This window comes from Bombina bombina, chromosome 3 (assembly GCF_027579735.1).
Source record: "Bombina bombina isolate aBomBom1 chromosome 3, aBomBom1.pri, whole genome shotgun sequence".
Lineage (NCBI taxonomy): Eukaryota > Metazoa > Chordata > Amphibia > Anura > Bombinatoridae > Bombina > Bombina bombina.
Genome location: NC_069501.1, coordinates 396,145,906 through 396,166,064, shown reverse-complemented (window position 1 = coordinate 396,166,064; position 20,159 = coordinate 396,145,906). Strand labels below are relative to the sequence as shown.

Here is a 20,159-nt window from a genome sequence, read left to right as displayed (position 1 = left end):
ATATATATATATATACACATATATACATACATATATACACATATATACATATATACACACACACACACACACACGTGGCCCTCGTTTAACAACGGTTCAATTTGCACCGTTTCAGAATAACTTTTTTTATCAGTCATGTGACTGCTATTGAAAAGCATTGAGAAACAGTGTATTGATTAAAATAGCCAGTAGGTGGAGCTGTCCGCTTGTGTTGCAGCAAAGATGTGCAATCCACGCAAGCTGAAATTAATCTGTTTAACCAAACCTGAGCTATCGAGCAGCTTGCAAAGGAAAAAGATCCATATATACACCATACACATAGCCAACTTTATCCCTTAAAGGGAAATTAAAGACCACAGTATTGAGGATATCCCCTGCCTCTTTATAGTCATGGGTGCAGCCATGTTGAAATGTGCCTTTGGCTGCATTCCAGTGCGGACGCATTTGTGCATGTCCAAAAACTCTCCTCCAGATAACTGCAATGTAATTTAAGTTCCAAAACGGTGGCCCCCATGATTAGAGAAAGGTCCATGAAAACAAATTATGCTTACCAGATAATTTCCTTTACTTCTGAATGAGGAGAGTCCACGGCTTCATTCCTTACTTGTGGAAAATACAGAACCGGGCCACCAGGAAGAGGCAAAGAAACCCTAGCCAAAGGCTTAAATACCTCCCCCACTTCCCTCATCCCCAAGTCATTTTGCCAAGGAAACGTAAGAGAAATATCAGGGTACAAATGGTGCCAGAAGAACAAAACCAAATTTAAGTCCGCCCAACGGAGAATTCAGGCAGGGGCCGTGGACACTCCTCATACAGAAGGAAAGGAAATTATCTGATAAGCATAATTTATGTTTTCCTTCTTAATATGAGGAGAGAAACATAACCAAGCTCTAGGGGACACTGAATGAAAATGGGAGGGTAAAAAGAGGCAGACCCTGTTCTGAGGGCACCACAGCCTGCAAAAACCCTTCTCCCAAAAGCTACTTCTGCTGAAGCAAAAACGCCAAATATGTAAAAAAAAAAAAAAAAAAAAAATGTAAGGAAGACCAGGTAGTTGTCCTACAAATCTGATCCCTAAAACCCAAGAGGAAGCCACAGCTCTATTTGACTGAGCCTTAATCCTCTGAGGAAGCTTATGTCCCACTGACTAAGCTAAGTGAACATGCTCCTCAACCAGAAAAACAAGGAAGTGGACGAGGCTTCCTGCCCCTTATGCTTCCCAGAATAAAACACAAACAAGGAATAAGTTTGACAAATCTCCATTGTAGCCTGAAGATAGAACTTCCTTGAACCACATCCAAATTATGAAATAACCACTCATTCGAAGAAGGTTTAGGACACAAGGAAGGAACCATAATCTCCTGATTGATGTTGCGATCTGAAACAACCATAGGAAGAAAACTTAACCCAGAGAGAACAGGCTTCACATTGCAAGGCAGCCATCTCAGAAACAGCGTGCTGAAGAAATAGCCAGTAGAGAGAAAACATAATTTATGTAAGAACTTACCTGATAAATTCATTTCTTTCATATTAACAAGAGTCCATGAGCTAGTGACGTATGGGATATACATTCCTACCAGGAGGGGCAAAGTTTCCCAAACCTTAAAATGCCTATAAATACACCCCTCACCACACCCACAAATCAGTTTAACGAATAGCCAAGAAGTGGGGTGATAAGAAAAAAAGTGCGAAGCATATAAAATAAGGAATTGGAATAATTGTGCTTTATACAAAAAAATCATAACCACCACAAAAAAGGGTGGGCCTCATGGACTCTTGTTAATATGAAAGAAATGAATTTATCAGGTAAGTTCTTACATAAATTATGTTTTCTTTCATGTAATTAACAAGAGTCCATGAGCTAGTGACGTATGGGATAATGACTACCCAAGATGTGGATCTTTCCACACAAGAGTCACTAGAGAGGGAGGGATAAAAATAAAGACAGCCAATTCCTGCTGAAAATAATCCACACCCAAAATAAAGTTTAACAAAAAACATAAGCAGAAGATTCAAACTGAAACCGCTGCCTGAAGAACTTTTCTACCAAAAACTGCTTCAGAAGAAGAAAATACATCAAAATGGTAGAATTTAGTAAAAGTATGCAAAGAGGACCAAGTTGCTGCTTTGCAGATCTGGTCAACCGAAGCTTCATTCCTAAACGCCCAGGAAGTAGAAACTGACCTAGTAGAATGAGCTGTAATTCTTTGAGGCGGAATTTTACCCGACTCAACATAGGCAAGATGAATTAAAGATTTCAACCAAGATGCCAAAGAAATGGCAGAAGCTTTCTGGCCTTTCCTAGAACCGGAAAAGATAACAAATAGACTAGAAGTCTTACGGAAAGATTTCGTAGCTTCAACATAATATTTCAAAGCTCTAACAACATCCAAAGAATGCAATGATTTCTCCTTAGAATTCTTAGGATTAGGACATAATGAAGGAACCACAATTTCTCTACTAATGTTGTTGGAATTCACAACTTTAGGTAAAAATTCAAAAGAAGTTCGCAACACCGCCTTATCCTGATGAAAAATCAGAAAAGGAGACTCACACGAAAGAGCAGATAATTCAGAAACTCTTCTAGCAGAAGAGATGGCCAAAAGGAACAAAACTTTCCAAGAAAGTAATTTAATGTCCAATGAATGCATAGGTTCAAACGGAGGAGCTTGAAGAGCTCCCAAAACCAAATTCAAACTCCATGGAGGAGAAATTGACTTAATGACAGGTTTTATACGAACCAAAGCTTGTACAAAACAATGAATATCAGGAAGAATAGCAATCTTTCTGTGAAAAAGAACAGAAAGAGCGGAGATTTGTCCTTTCAAAGAACTCGCGGACAAACCCTTATCTAAACCATCCTGAAGAAACTGTAAAATTCTCGGTATTCTAAAAGAATGCCAAGAAAAATGATGAGAAAGACACCAAGAAATATAAGTCTTCCAGACTCTATAATATATCTCTCGAGATACAGATTTACGAGCCTGTAACATAGTATTAATCACGGAGTCAGAGAAACCTCTATGACCAAGAATCAAGCGTTCAATCTCCATACCTTTAAATTTAAGGATTTCAGATCCGGATGGAAAAAAGGACCTTGAGACAGAAGGTCTGGTCTTAACGGAAGAGTCCATGGTTGGCAAGATGCCATCCGGACAAGATCCGCATACCAAAACCTGTGAGGCCATGCCGGAGCTATTAGCAGAACAAACGAGCATTCCCTCAGAATCTTGGAGATTACTCTTGGAAGAAGAACTAGAGGCGGAAAGATATAGGCAGGATGATACTTCCAAGGAAGTGATAATGCATCCACTGCCTCCGCCTGAGGATCCCGGGATCTGGACAGATACCTGGGAAGTTTCTTGTTTAGATGAGAGGCCAACAGATCTATCTCTGGGAGCCCCCACATTTGAACAATCTGAAGAAATACCTCTGGGTGAAGAGACCATTCGCCCGGATGCAACGTTTGGCGACTGAGATAATCCGCTTCCCAATTGTCTACACCTGGGATATGAACCGCAGAGATTAGACAGGAGCTGGATTCCGCCCAAACCAAAATTCGAGATACTTCTTTCATAGCCAGAGGACTGTGAGTCCCTCCTTGATGATTGATGTATGCCACAGTTGTGACATTGTCTGTCTGAAAACAAATGAACGATTCTCTCTTCAGAAGAGGCCAAAACTGAAGAGCTCTGAAAACTGCACGGAGTTCCAAGATATTGATCGGTAATCTCACCTCCTGAGATTCCCAAACTCCTTGTGCCGTCAGAGATCCCCACACAGCTCCCCAACCTGTGAGACTTGCATCTGTTGAAATTACAGTCCAGGTCGGAAGAACAAAAGAAGCCCCCTGAATTAAACGATGGTGATCTGTCCACCACGTTAGAGAGTGCCGAACAATCGGTTTTAAAGATATTAATTGATATATCTTCGTGTAATCCCTGCACCATTGGTTCAGCATACAGAGCTGAAGAGGTCGCATGTGAAAACGAGCAAAGGGGATCGCGTCCGATGCAGCAGTCATAAGACCTAGAATTTCCATGCATAAGGCTACCGAAGGGAATGATTGAGACTGAAGGTTTCGACAGGCTGTAATCAATTTTAGACGTCTCTTGTCTGTTAAAGACAAAGTCATGGACACCGAATCTATCTGGAAACCCAGAAAGGTTACCCTTGTTTGAGGAATCAAAGAACTTTTTGGTAAATTGATCCTCCAACCATGATCTTGAAGAAACAACACAAGTCGATTCGTATGAGACTCTGCTAAATGTAAAGACGGAGCAAGTACCAAGATATCGTCCAAATAAGGAAATACCACAATACCCTGTTCTCTGATTACAGACAGAAGGGCACCGAGAATCTTTGTGAAAATTCTTGGAGCTGTAGCAAGGCCAAACGGTAGAGCCACAAATTGGTAATGCTTGTCTAGAAAAGAGAATCTCAGGAACTGATAATGATCTGGATGAATCGGAATATGCAGATATGCATCCTGTAAATCTATTGTGGACATATAATTCCCTTGCTGAACAAAAGGCAATATAGTCCTTACAGTTACCATCTTGAACGTTGGTATCCTTACATAACGATTCAATAATTTTAGATCCAGAACTGGTCTGAAGGAATTCTCCTTCTTTGGTACAATGAAGAGATTTGAATAAAACCCCATCCCCTGTTCCGGAACTGGAACTGGCATAATTACTCCAGCCAACTCTAGATCTGAAACACAATTCAGAAATGCTTGAGCTTTCACTGGATTTACTGGGACATGGGAAAGAAAAAATCTCTTTGCAGGAGGTCTCATCTTGAAACCAATTCTGTACCCTTCTGAAACAATGTTCTGAATCCAAAGATTGTGAACAGAACTGATCCAAATTTCTTTGAAAAAACGTAACCTGCCCCCTACCAGCTGAACTGGAATGAGGGCCGTACCTTCATGTGAACTTAGAAGCAGGCTTTGCCTTTCTAGCAGGCTTGGATTTATTCCAGACTGGAGATGGTTTCCAAACTGAAACTGCTCCTGAGGACGAAGGATCAGGCTTTTGTTCTTTGTTGAAACGAAGGAACGAAAACGATTGTTAGCCCTGTTTTTACCTTTAGACTTTTTATCCTGTGGTAAAAAAGTTCCTTTCCCACCAGTAACAGTTGAAATAATAGAATCCAACTGAGAACCAAATAATTTGTTTCCCTGGAAAGAAATGGAAAGTAGAGTTGATTTAGAAGCCATATCAGCATTCCAAGTCTTAAGCCATAAAGCTCTTCTGGCTAAGATAGCCAGAGACATAAATCTAACATCAACTCTAATAATATCAAAAATGGCATCACAGATGAAATTATTAGCATGCTGGAGAAGAATAATAATATCATGAGAATCACGATTTGTTACTTGTTGCGCTAGAGTTTCCAACCAAAAAGTTGAAGCTGCAGCAACATCAGCCAATGATATAGCAGGTCTAAGAAGATTACCTGAACATAGATAAGCTTTTCTTAGAAAAGATTCAATTTTTCTATCTAAAGGATCCTTAAACGAGGTACCATCTGATGTAGGAATGGTAGTACGTTTAGCAAGGGTAGAAATAGCCCCATCAACTTTAGGGATTTTGTCCCAAAATTCTAATCTGTCAGGCGGAACAGGATATAATTGCTTAAAACGTTTAGAAGGAGTAAATGAATTACCCAATCTATCCCATTCCTTAGCAATTACTGCAGAAATAGCATTAGGAACAGGAAAGACTTCTGGAATAACCGCAGGAGCTTTAAAAACCTTATCCAAACGTATAGAATTAGTATCAAGAGGACTAGAATCCTCTATTTCTAAAGCAATTAGTACTTCTTTAAGTAAAGAGCGAATAAATTCCATCTTAAATATGAAGATTTATCAGCATCAATCTCTGAGACAGAATCCTCTGAACCAGAAGAGTCCAAAGAATCAGAATGATGGTGTTCATTTAAAAATTCATCTGTAGAGAGAGAAGATTTAAAAGACTTTTTACGTTTACTAGAAGGAGAAATAACAGACAAAGCCTTCTTTATGGATTCAGAAACAAAATCTCTTATGTTATCAGGAACATTCTGCACCTTAGATGTTGAGGGAACTGCAACAGGCAATGGTACATCACTAAAGGAAATATTATCTGCATTAACAAGTTTGTCATGACATTTAATACAAACAACAGCTGGAGGAATAGCTACCAAAAGTTTACAGCAGATACACTTAGCTTTGGTAGATCCAGCAGGCAGAGGTTTTCCTGTAGTATCTTCTGGCTCAGATGCAACGTGAGACATCTTGCAATATGTAAGAGAAAAAACAACATATAAAGCAAAATAGATCAAATTCCTTATAAGACAGTTTCAGGAATGGGAAAAAAATGCCAAACATCAAGCTTCTAGCAACCAGAAGCAAATGAAAAATGAGACTGAAATAATGTGGAGACAAAAGCGACGCCCATATTTTTTGGCGCCAAATAAGACGCCCACATTATTTGGCGCCTAAATGCTTTTGGCGCCAAAAATGACGCCACATCCGGAACGCCGACATTTTTGGCGCAAAATAACGTCAAAAAAATGACGCAACTTCCGGCGACACGTATGACGCCGGAAACGGAAATGAATTTTTGCGCCAAAAAAGTCCGCGCCAAGAATGACGCAATAAAATGAAGCATTTTCAGCCCCCGCGAGCCTAACAGCCCACAGGGAAAAAAGTCAAATTTTTGAGGTAAGAAAAATATGATAATTAAAGCATAATCCCAAATATGAAACTGACTGTCTGGAAATAAGGAAAGTTGAACATTCTGAGTCAAGGCAAATAAATGTTTGAATACATATATTTAGAACTTTATAAATAAAGTGCCCAACCATAGCTTAGAGTGTCACAGAAAATAAGACTTACTTACCCCAGGACACTCATCTACATGTTTGTAGAAAGCCAAACCAGTACTGAAACGAGAATCAGTAGAGGAAATGGTAAATATAAGAGTATATCGTCGATCTGAAAAGGGAGGTAAGAGATGAATCTCTACGACCGATAACAGAGAACCTTATGAAATAGACCCCGTAGAAGGAGATCACTGCATTCAATAGGCAATACTCTCCTCACATCCCTCTGACATTCACTGCACGCTGAGAGGAAAACCGGGCTCCAACTTGCTGCGGAGCGCATATCAACGTAGAATCTAGCACAAACTTACTTCACCACCTCCCTTGGAGGCAAAGTTTGTAAAACTGATTTGTGGGTGTGGTGAGGGGTGTATTTATAGGCATTTTAAGGTTTGGGAAACTTTGCCCCTCCTGGTAGGAATGTATATCCCATACGTCACTAGCTCATGGACTCTTGTTAATTACATGAAAGAAAAAAAATAATCTTAATGTCAACTCCATGCATAAGCGCAAACAGAACCTTCTGCAAAACTTAGAACAAGATGAAAACTCCAAGGAGGAGCACTAAATCTAAACACAGGCCTGATCTAGTCAAAGCCTGAACAAGACTTGACATCTGAAAGTTCTGTGAGCCTTTCAAGCAGTAAAACAGCTATTAGGGGACAGATTTCGGCACTAACAGAAGGCCCTTCCCCAGAGCATCCTGGAGAAAGGAAAGGATCCTGGAAAACCTGGCCTTATGCCAGGAGAATCACTGCTCTACATACCAGAATAGAGAGGTCCTGCACCCCTTATGATAGATGCGACTATACACCGGCTTATGAGATAGAACGAGAGTATCAGCAGTCAGCCTCAGAGAGTCCAGGTTGTGATTAACACAAGGACCCTGCTCCAGCAGATCCCTGTAATAAAGGTCCATGGAGGCAAAGCCCCTAAACTGCGACACAACTCTAGATATAAACGAAGCAAAGCGTCTCACTGACGCCTACAAGGATCGACCATCCACCACAAAGAGCGACATGGCCAAAGAGAGAAGGTTAAAATAAACATCTAAGGAATGTTAGCTGTCTAGCATATTCAGGATGAAAAGGCTGGAGCCCCACCTGGGTTCAAACCCACCTTCTGCTACAGAAGCGGTGGAGCTAAAACTGACGCCTTGAAAGCCTGATCGGCTTCCCCAACAGACAAACATTCGAGCAGAGAATTATTGTAGGGGGCATCCGCACCTAATGAGTACACTCATAGAGGGTCGCTGGCAATGAGACGATGTGGGCTTCCGCCCACCACCAAACACGAGACCCCCCCCCCAGTTTAGCAGGAGGAGCTGTCCTTTAAAAGAAGGTCTCAACTGGTACGAACCCAGAAAACCAAATCCTCCAAGCAGAATGCTCGCTGAGGAACCAAATAATCGGAAGGAAACTCAAAACCCATGGACCTCCCTAGGACACTCTCGCCACGAACAAAGAAGCGACAAGGTCAAAACCGCCCCAGGAGAACCAAGAATTTTTTTTCTGAGAATAGGGAGATCTGAACGGAACATTGGGAATTGATATCCCCCCCCACCGGTATTGCATGTAAGACAGATCACCAACACCATGCCAAAGTCACGGCCTCGGCTGTGTCTATCACTCTCCACCCCGCGTCAAAGACCAGAAGGGGGCTGGAGGGCATAACCCAATAGTAAATTCGCAAGACCTCAGGATTAAAAGAAAGCTGCCTTCAGTTTGCTAGGCAGGGTAGATAAAAATCCCTGTCCCTAAGACAAAACAGTATCCAGATCCAACCTGGTGTCGACACCAGCAACTCCGGTTTAGATCCAACTCTGAGGATCGAAAAGACTCGAGAAAAACCCTAAAAGTCTATTAGCAGGTAAGAAACCCAGAAAGGCCGAGACCCGGAAACTACGGTAAACTCTGGAAGCAGGACACTGCCACGTTAAACCCCCAGATCCCAAGAAGTATCAGAACGAGGTTTACTGTAAGATACGGTTCCTAAGAACGAAATTTGTACCAAAAGGATGGAACAGGAAAGACATCCGTCTTCCACTAAAGGAAGAGAGAACCTTACATTCTCCAGCGAAAAAAAGAACTAATAAGCTCTGCTTCAATATCATAGAACCCAATTAGGACGGGGAGACCCTCCCCTAATAGGGCATTCACCAACAGTGGAAAAAAATATTCCTGCAGAGTGAAACATACCAGGATAATGACTCCAAAAGGTCCCTTGTCCTCTCTGACAAGACAATTGCCCAGAAAAGAAGCCTAGTTCCGGCCTATAGGACCCCTAGATCCATATGATCCAGTATCAAGCACCCATCCCAGATAATAACTAGCCTGTTAACTAGGATATATGGGCCTGCTGTACCTGGACCGGAATCTAGAATAAAAGAAACTCCTAAGTAGAAAGGAGGAACAGACCTAACTAGTATCCAGTGTCCTGCTTGTCATCTAGGATACGACGTATCTTCCGGAACACTCCCGGGCTAAAACGAAACTTCTAGCTTTGCTGGAACTTAAGAACAACTGAATAATCAAATTAAAGAAATTAAGCTCCAAGGCTTAAAATTTTCATTGAAAATATTGGGGGAACTAACACCCCGAGCAGAAATCTATAAGCCTCCCCTGGAAAGTCTACAACAATCTCGACCATCATAGTCAATAGTATCAAAAATCCCATTTGACGAAAAAAGTCTTTAAGTAGAGTTTCCAAAACAATCCAGAGCTCAAAAAAAAAAACTATCCGGAACGGAATAGCAAAAAAAACGGAAAAAAAGGCAAGCGCCCACAACTGATAAGCTGAAAAGGAGTGTGTAAACAAACACAGGTCCTGCCTGTCAAACGACACAACCCCCCATAGAGTGCCGAACTGGGATTCTAAATAAACAAAACAAAAAGTAAAACAAGACAAGGAATATCACTATCCTCCACTCAACAGTTAAGATCGTTATCTTATTTAGAGGACTGAGATTCAACTGACTCAGAGATAAACGCAGGCGTGTCAATCTAAATGCTAAGCCCTCCGCAGTCAGAGGACCCATGTCAGCAGACTCCAACCCTGGAGGTTCTCCCTCTGAAGACTCAGAGGGAACCGCATCCCCAGAGGACTGATCAGACACGATCGTTATTTTACACGAATGTCCTTGGGCAGGAAAGCACGGATTAACCCTTCGCTTGCGTGTAGCAGGTATAGGTAACCTCGCTAAGACCGTAAAGATGGCCATGCGGAACTGCGTAGTAACCTCTGGTGGAAACAAACCCCTTACAGGCAAAGGAGGATCGGAACTCTGGTAAACTGCATATGTAGGAACAGAATCTAGGGAACACGCCTCACTGGACGAAGAGTCCTCAGAGGCAGATGGCTCAGTGGTCTCTAACATCTCAACATTGGTTGGTGATAACACTCTATTGCGGCATACGGAACATAATTGAGAGGGCTGGATTACCCGGGTGGCCTCAATATACACAGGTATCATGGGTACATAGGCCTATGAGTGGCCTGTTGAAGGTTTGGAGGTGCATTCATTTCGTACAAAAAATAAAAAAAAACAAAGGTTCCAATATTTATGTATAGTGTTTTGTACAATATTGCCCTTCTAATTATACACAGTTATGTACTTTGTAATTCAATACTTTCTACCTGAATGTAATAGCTAAACAAATTACTGTACCCAATGTATATATGCTACTGAACTTTGTTTACCGTTATATATTTGAATAACCTCAATAAAAATCTCAAAATAAAAAAAATATAAAAATAAACCACTGTTCAATAATCCCCCTCAGGAGATATTAACCCTTTATTCCATACAGATAAAGCAGTCCCACTGAAACCCTGTCTATCGTTAACATGTGGGTAAAATAATGAAATGATCTTACCGGAATCTATGCCGTGGAACAGTGACACGGTCCTTCAAGTTTGACAGATTGTAGCAGCACTTCTGACATGGACTTGAGTGAAGAAAGCCAGCAGCGAAACTCGTCAACACTGATTGCTTAAGGAGCTGTTAATATGAGTATGGATGGGTTCGCAGAAAGACTCTCCCTGCATCTCCAGACTCTAACCTTTGTCAATGCTCTCACTGAGAGGCTGACAAGACTACCTAAAACTCCAGTACCATCTCGAAGGGCAGATACCCTTCCTGCCTCTGCCTCTTCCTGGTGGCCAGGTTCTGTATTTCCCACAAGTAAGGAATGAAGCCGTGGTCTCTCCTCATATTAAGAAGGAAAGGAGCTAGTGACGTATGGGATATACATTCTTACCAGGAGGGGCAATGTTTCCCAAACTTCAAAATGCCTATAAATAAATACACCCACAATTCAGTTTAACGAATAGCCAAGAAGTGGGGTGATAAGAAAGGAGCGAAAGCATCAACAAGGAATTGGAAAATCCAGATTAAGAAAAATCCCAATTAGTATTTTTAGTTTTACTATTAGGTTCCGGTCCACGGCGTCATCCTTACTTGTGGGATATTCTCTTCCCCAACAGGAAATTGCAAAGAGCCCAGCAAAGCTGGTCATATGATCCCTCCTAGGCTCCGCCTACCCCAGTCATTCGACCGACGTACAGGAGGAAATATGCATAGGAGAAATCATATGATACCGTGGTGACTGTAGTTAGAGAAAATAATTCATCAGACCTGATTAAAAAACCAGGGCGGGCCGTGGACCGGACACACCGTTGGAGAAAGTAATTTATCAGGTAAGCATAAATTCTGTTTTCTCCAACATAGGTGTGTCCGGTCCACGGCGTCATCCTTACTTGTGGGAACCAATACCAAAGCTTTAGGACACGGATGAAGGGAGGGAGCAAATCAGGTCACCTAAATGGAAGGCACCACGGCTTGCAAAACCTTTCTCCCAAAAATAGCCTCTGAAGAAGCAAAAGTATCAAATTTGTAAAATTTAGCAAAAGTGTGCAGTGAAGACCAAGTCGCTGCCTTACATATCTGGTCAACAGAAGCCTCGTTCTTGAAGGCCCATGTGGAAGCCACAGCCCTAGTGGAGTGAGCTGTGATTCTTTCAGGAGGCTGCCATCCGGCAGTCTCATAAGCCAAACGGATAATGCTTTTAAGCCAAAAAGAAAGAGGTAGAAGTTGCTTTTTGACCTCTCCTTTTACCAGAAGAAACAACAAACAAAGAAGAAGTTTGTCTGAAATCTTTAGTGGCCTCTAAATAGAATTTTAGAGCACGGACTACGTCCAAATTGTGTAACAAACGTTCCTTCTTTGAAACTGGATTCGGGCACAAAGAAGGTACAACTATCTCCTGGTTAATATTCTTGTTGGAAACAACTTTCGGAAGAAAACCAGGCTTAGTACGCAAAACCACCTTATCTGCATGGAACACCAGATAGGGCGGAGAACACTGCAGAGCAGATAACTCAGAAACTCTTCTAGCAGAAGAAATTGCAACCAAAAACAAAACTTTCCAAGATAATAACTTAATATCTACGGAATGTAAGGGTTCAAACGGAACCCCTTGAAGAACTGAAAGAACTAGATTAAGACTCCAGGGAGGAGTCAAAGGTCTGTAAACAGGCTTGATTCTAACCAGAGCCTGAACAAACGCTTGAACGTCTGGCACAGCTGCCAGCCTTTTGTGAAGTAAAACAGATAACGCAGAAATCTGTCCCTTCAGAGAACTTGCAGATAATCCCTTCTCCAAACCCTCTTGTAGAAAGGATAAAATCCTACGAATCTTTATCTTGTTCCATGGGAATCCTTTAGATTCACACCAATAGATATATTTTTTCCATATCTTATGGTAAATTTTTCTAGTTACAGGCTTTCTAGCCTGAATCAGAGTATCTATTACAGAATCTGAAAACCCACGCTTTGATAAAATCAAGCGTTCAATCTCCAAGCAGTCAGTTGGAGAGAAACCAGATTCGGATGTTCGAATGGACCTTGAACAAGAAGGTCCTGTCTCAAAGGTAGCTTCCATGGTGGAGCCGATGACGTATTCACCAGGTCTGCATACCAAGTCCTGCGTGGCCACGCAGGAGCTATCAAGATCACCGAAGCCCTCTCCTGGTTGATCCTGGCTACCAGCCTGGGAATGAGAGGAAACGGTGGGAAAACATAAGCTAGGTTGAAGGTCCAAGGTGCTACTAGTGCATCCACTAGAGTCGCCTTGGGATCCCTGGATCTGGACCCGTAACAAGGAACCTTGAAGTTCTGACGAGACGCCATCAGATCCATGTCTGGAATGCCCCATAATTGAGTTATTTGGGCAAAGATTTCCGGGTGGAGTTCCCACTCCCCCGGATGGAATGTCTGACGACTCAGAAAATCCGCTTCCCAATTTTCCACTCCTGGGATGTGGATTGCAGACAAGTGGCAGGAGTGATCCTCCGCCCATTGAATTATCTTGGTTACTTCCTCCATCGCCAGGGAACTCCTTGTTCCCCCCTGATGGTTGATATATGCAACTGTCGTTATGTTGTCTGATTGAAACCTTATGAATTTGGCCTTTGCTAGATGAGGCCAAGCCTTGAGAGCATTGAATATCGCTCTCAGTTCCAGAATGTTTATCGGGAGAAGAGATTCTTCCCGAAACCATAGACCCTGAGCTTTCAGGGGTTCCCAGACCGCGCCCCAGCCCACCAGACTGGCGTCGGTCGTGACAATGACCCACTCTGGTCTGCGGAAGCTCATTCCCTGTGACAGGTTGTCCAGGATTAGCCACCAACGGAGTGAATCTCTGGTCCTTTGATCTACTTGAATCGTCGGAGACAAGTATGTATAATCCCCATTCCACTGTCTGAGCATGCACAGTTGTAATGGTCTTAGATGAATTCGTGCAAAAGGAACTATGTCCATTGCTGCAACCATCAATCCTATTACTTCCATGCACTGCGCTATGGAAGGACGAAGAACAGAATGAAGAACTTGACAAGAGCTTAGAAGTTTTGATTTTCTGACCTCTGTCAGAAAAATCCTCATTTCTAAGGAGTCTATTATTGTTCCCAAGAAGGGAACTCTTGTTGACGGGGAAAGAGAACTTTTTTCTATGTTCACTTTCCATTCGTGAGATCTGAGAAAGGCTAGGACGATGTCCGTATGAGCCTTTGCTTTTGACAGAGACGACGCTTGAATCAGGATGTCGTCCAAGTACGGTACTACTGCAATGCCCCTTGGTCTTAGAACCGCTAGAAGGGACCCTAGTACCTTTGTGAAAATTCTCGGAGCAGTGGCTAATCCGAATGGAAGTGCCACAAACTGGTAATGCTTGTCTAGAAAAGCGAACCTTAGGAACTGATGATGTTCCTTCTGGATAGGAATATGGAGGTACGCATCCTTTAAATCCACCGTGGTCATAAGGATTTTGAGATCTAGAATTGGTCTGAAGGTTCCCTCTTTTTTGGGAACTATGAACAGGTTGGAGTAAAACCCCATCCCTTGTTCTCTTATTGGAACTGGATGTATCACTCCCATCTTTAACAGGTCTTCTACACAATGTAAGAATGCCTGTCTTTTTATTTGGTTTGAAGATAATTGAGACCTGTGGAACCTTCCCCTTGGGGGTAGTTCCTTGAATTCCAGGAGATAACCTTGAGAAACTATTTCTAGTGCCCAAGGATCCTGAACATCTCTTGCCCAGGCCTGAGCAAAGAGAGAAAGTCTGCCCCCCACCAGATCCGGTCCCGGATCGGGGGCCATCCCTTCATGCTGTTTTGGTAGCAGTGGCAGGCTTCTTGGCCTGCTTACCCTTGCATCGGTCTCCAGGCTGGTTTGGGTTGAGAAGTATTACCCTCTTGCTTAGAGGATGTAGAAGTAGAGGCTGGTCCGTTTCTGCGAAAGGGACGAAAATTAGGCTTATTTCTAGCCTTAAAAGACCTATCCTGAGGAAGGGCGTGGCCCTTTCCTCCGGTGATGTCTGAAATAATCTCTTTCAAATCAGGACCAAACAGTGTTTTGCCCTTGAAAGGGATGTTAAGCAATTTTGTCTTGGAAGACACATCCGCTGACCAAGACTTTAGCCAGAGCGCTCTGCGCGCCACGATAGCAAACCCTGAATTTTTCGCCGCTAATCTCGCTAATTGTAAAGCGGCATCTAGAATAAAAGTGTTAGCCAATTTGAGTGCATGAACTCTGTCCATAATCTCCTCATACGAAGATTCCTTATCGAGCGACTTTTCTAGTTCTTCGAACCAGAAACACGCTGCCGTAGTGACAGGAACAATGCATGAAATTGGTTGAAGAAGGTAACCTTGCTGAACAAACATTCTTTTAAGCAAACCCTCTAATTTTTTATCCATAGGATCTTTAAAAGCACAACTATCTTCTATGGGAATAGTAGTGCGTTTGTTTAGAGTAGAGACCGCCCCCTCGACCTTAGGGACTGTCTGCCATAAGTCCTTACTGGGGTCGACTATAGGAAATAATTTCTTAAATATAGGGGGAGGCACAAAAGGTATGCCGGGCCTTTCCCATTCCTTGTTTACTATGTCCGCCACCCGCTTGGGTATAGGAAAAACATCGGGGGGTACCGGAACCTCTAGGAACTTGTCCATCTTACATAATTTCTCTGGAATGACCAAATTGTCACAATCATCCAGAGTAGAAAATACCTCCTTAAGCAGTGCGCGGAGATGTTCTAATTTAAATTTAAATGTTACAACATCAGGTTCAGCTTGTTGAGAAATTTTCCCTGAATCTGAAATTTCTCCCTCAGACAAAACCTCCCTCCTGGCCCCTTCAGATTGGTATGAGGGTATGTCAGAAGCGTTATCATCAGCGTCCTCTTGCTCTTCAGTGTCTAAAACAGAGCAATCGCGCTTTCTTTGATAAGTAGGCATTTTAGATAAAATATTTTTAATAGAATTATCCATAACAGTCGTTAATTGTTGCATGGTAATAAGTATTGGCGCACTAGATGTACTAGGGGCCTCTTGTGTGGGCAAGACTGGTGTAGACACAGAAGGGGGTGATGCAGTACCATGCTTACTCCCCTCATCTGAAGAATCATCTTGGGCAATATTATTATCTGTGGCATCATTGTCCCTACTTTGTTTGGACACCATGTCACAATTATCACATATATTTAAATGGCGAGACACATTGGCATTCATACATATAGAACATCGTTTATCTGATGGTTCAGACATGTTAAACAGGCTTAAACTTGTCAACAAAGCACAAAAAACGTTTTAAAATGAAACCGTTACTGTCACTTTAAATTTTAAACAGAACACACTTTATTACTGAAAATGCGAAAAAGTATGAAGCAATTGTTCAAAATTCACAAAAATTTCACCACAGAGTCTTAAAGCCTTAAAAGTATTGCACACCAAATTTGGAAGCTTTAACCCTTAAAATAACGGAACCGGAGCCGTTTTTACATTTAACCCCTATACAGTCCCAGGAATCTGCTTTGCTGAGACCCAACCAAGCCCAGAGGGGAATACGATACCAAATGACGCCTTCTATAAGCTTTTTCAGTGGTTCTTAGCTCCTCACACATGCATCTGCATGCCTTGCTTTCCAAAAACAACTGCGCATTAGTGGCGCGAAAATGAGGCTCTGCCTATGATTAGAGAAGGCCCCCATCTGAAAAAGGTGTCCATACAGTGCCTGCCGTTTTTTTAACAACAATCCCCAAGATTATAATAACTTATAAAGCGCTATAATCTGTCAAATATGCTTAGCAAGTAATCGTTTTAGCCCAGAAAAATGTCTACCAGTTTTTTAAGCCCTTATGAAGCCCTTTATTTTACTTAATCTAAGAAAATGGCTTACCGGTCCCCATAGGGAAAATGACAGCCTTCCAGCATTACCAAGTCGTGTTAGAAATGTGGCCATCATACCTCAGACAGAAAAGTCTGCCAACTGCTTCCCCCAACTGAAGTTACTTCATCTCAACAGTCCTGTGTGGAAACAGCAATCGATTTTAGTAACGTCTGCTAAAATCATCTTCCTCTCACAAACAGAAATCTTCTTCTCTTTTCTGTTTCAGAGTAAATAGTACATACCAGCACTATTTTAAAATAACAAACACTTGATTGAAGAATAAAACTACATTTAAACACCAAAAAAACTCTTAGCCATCTCCGTGGAGATGTTGCCTGTGCAACGGCAAAGAGAATGACTGGGGTAGGCGGAGCCTAGGAGGGATCATATGACCAGCTTTGCTGGGCTCTTTGCCATTTCCTGTTGGGAAAGAGAATATCCCACAAGTAAGGATGACGCCGTGGACCGGACACACCTATGTTGGAGAAATTTACTTTATAAATACAGTAAAAATAAAGCATAATAATATTTAAATAAACTTTGAAAAAAGGGGTATCTTGTTCTACTAAGAACAAATATAAGAAAAATTGTGGTAGAGAAATTACAAAAATATAGCTTTAAATACTATGAATACCAAATACTATACTTGACTTAGGGATAGCATACTGGAGAAACCATTACTCCCCCAACTATAAAACCACAAGTTCGAAACCCACTTGGGGAATATATTTATAGATACAATTTTTATTATTTTATATTTTTATTAATGAACATTTATTAACGATGCTAGAAAGATAAATATTGATTAGTATACTGTGTCTCTTTATTCATTAAATTTTTTGAAGTTTCCTTTGCTTTTTCCTCTTCTATTTTGCCATTATCGCCATTTTCTATAAAATATAACCAATGTTTATTAGAATTGTAATTATTCAATTAAATTGTCACTTTTTGGCTTATATAAGCAGGACAGATAAGGCTAAGAATTAATTCGCTTGAGAAAGGCTGTAGTGACAGCTGAAACGCGTAGCGTTCAAAACTTTTCCAAATTCTTCAGGACACACGGGTCTGTGGACATCCATCTTGATGATACCGAGTCACTGCTAAACAGGAAGTGACGGAAGACTGCATGTGACGGACCGGCCTGGGCTCTGAAACAACCAATGCTAGCGTGAATAAAAAACGCTACTTAACAAAGGAGCGGTTGTTTTCAAAATATCTACAAGAACCTAGGATAACGCTTCCCTTCTACAAATTTGAAAGTAAAACTTGCCATAAATCTTTACCTTAACAAAGGATTATGTTTAAAGACTAAGCTTATACCGGTATTTGCTGAACATCTCATCATATCTGGACAATTATTTTTTTGGAAAAGTAATTTTTTGCCTTATCCTGCCAAAAGTGGACAATAATCATATGCTAATAGACACAAGAAATTGATTATTTGACAAATATATGTATACACAATACATACAATCTATTCTATTATATTAACTATAACTGTTTTTGTTAAACAGATGGTTTTATATCAAAAGTGAACATTTGAATAACCACATACACATTTTTTATTTTATTTATTTATTACACAATTTATCTATATATATATATATATATATATATATATATATATATATATATATATATATATATATATATATATATATATATATATATATATGTCTTTTTGATTTTTTGCATATATTGCTCGAATGGTTCCCTTAGGTTACTGATGCAATGTGTCCAATTAATTAAAAAATACATTTTATATAACACTTTAAATTAATTGGCCAATCAACTTAGATAAACTTTTTATATATTCTTTATTTTTTATTTATATCCATTTTTTCCTGTTTTATTCCAAAAATTTGATTATATATGATACATTGCTTTTAATAGTGTTTTTATAAATACATTATTCATTAAAGGATTATCTATTTTTTCTTAAGAATATTTAATAAACCATATTTATAAGTCCTATCCTTATCTCTCTTCAAGTATTATTCGAAACAAATAAATATTTATTCACAATTGAGTTCAGTTTAGTGCTGTAATTTCACTTTTAGACAATTAGTTTAGCCTGGTCACTCAGGTTAAAATTAAATAGGCGCAACCTTGCTTTTTGTATTTTCCATTAATACGAAACAAAGCCTGTACAAAACAATGAATATCAGGAAGATTAGCAATTTTTCTGTGAAACAGAAAGAGCAGAGATTTGTCCTTTCAAGGAACTTGCAGACAAACCCTTATCTAAACCATCCTGAAGAAACTGTAAAATTCTAGGAATTCTAAAAGAATGCCAAGAGAAATTATGAGAAGAATACCATGAAATTTAAGTCTTCCAAACTCGATAATAAATCTTTCTAGACACCGATTTACGAGCCTGCAACATAGGATTAATCACTGAGTCAGATAAACCTCTATGACTAAGCACTAGGTGTTCAATCTCCATACCTTCAAATTTAATGATTTGAGATCCTGATGGAAAAATGGGCCTTGAGATAGGTCTGGCCTTAACAGAAGTGGCCAAGGTTGGCAACTGGACATCCGAACAAGATCCGCATACCAAAAGCTGTGTGGCCATGCTGGAGCCACCAGCAGTACAAACGAACGCTCCATTATGATTTTGGAAATCTTGGAAGAAGAAGAAGAACTAGAGGCGGAAAGACATAAGCAGGTTGATAACTCCAAGGAAGTGTCAACGCATCCACTGCTTCCGCCTGAGGATCCCTGGAACTGGACAGATACCTGGGAAGTTTCCTGTTTAGATGAGAAGCCATCAGATCTATTTCTGGAATCCCCCACATCTGAACAATCTGAAAAAAACACATCTGGGTGAAGAGACCACTCTCCCGGATGTAAAGTCTGGCGACTGAGATAATCTGCTTCCCAAATGTCTATAAATGGGATATGGACCGCAGAGATTAGACAGGAGCTGGATTCCGCCAAAGCAAGTATCCGAGATACTTCTTTCATAGCTTGAGGACTGTGAGTCCCACCTTGATGATTAACATACGCCACGGTTGTGACATTGTCTGTCTGAAAACAAATAAACAGTTCTCTCTTCAGAAGAGGCCAAAACTGAAGAGCTCTGAGAATCGCACAGAGTTCCAAAATATTGATTGGTAATCTCGCCTCTTGAGATTTCCAAACCCCTTGTGCTGTCAGAGATCCCCAGACAGCTCCCAACCTGAAAGACTCGCATCTGTTGTAATCACAGTCCAGGTTGGACGAACAAATGAGGCCCCTTGAACTAAACGATGGTGATCTAACCACCAAGTCAGAGATAGTCGAACATTGGCATTTAAGGATATTAATTGTGATATCCTTGTATAATATCTGCACCATTGATTCAGCATACAAAGCTGAAGAGGTCTCATGTGAAAACGAGCAAAAGAGATCGCGTCCGATGCTGCAGTCATGAGACCTAAAACCTCCATGCACATAGCTACTGAAGGGAATGATTGAAACTGAAGGTTCCGACAAGCTGCAACCAATTTCAGACGTCTGTTAGAGACAAAGTCATGGATACTGAATCTATTTGGAAACCTAAAAAGGTTAC

General features: G+C 40.9%; 1 protein-coding gene across 1 annotated transcript in view; it reads right to left on the bottom strand.

The window, feature by feature from the left end:
* CSDE1 (cold shock domain containing E1) overlaps positions 1-20,159 on the bottom strand; it is a 501,007-nt gene that overhangs the window by 235,376 nt on the left and 245,472 nt on the right. The window contains exon 10 of the mRNA XM_053705299.1: positions 17,710-17,751. Within this exon, the coding sequence (XP_053561274.1) occupies positions 17,710-17,751 (42 nt within the window). The remainder of the gene's footprint in view (positions 1-17,709; positions 17,752-20,159) is intronic.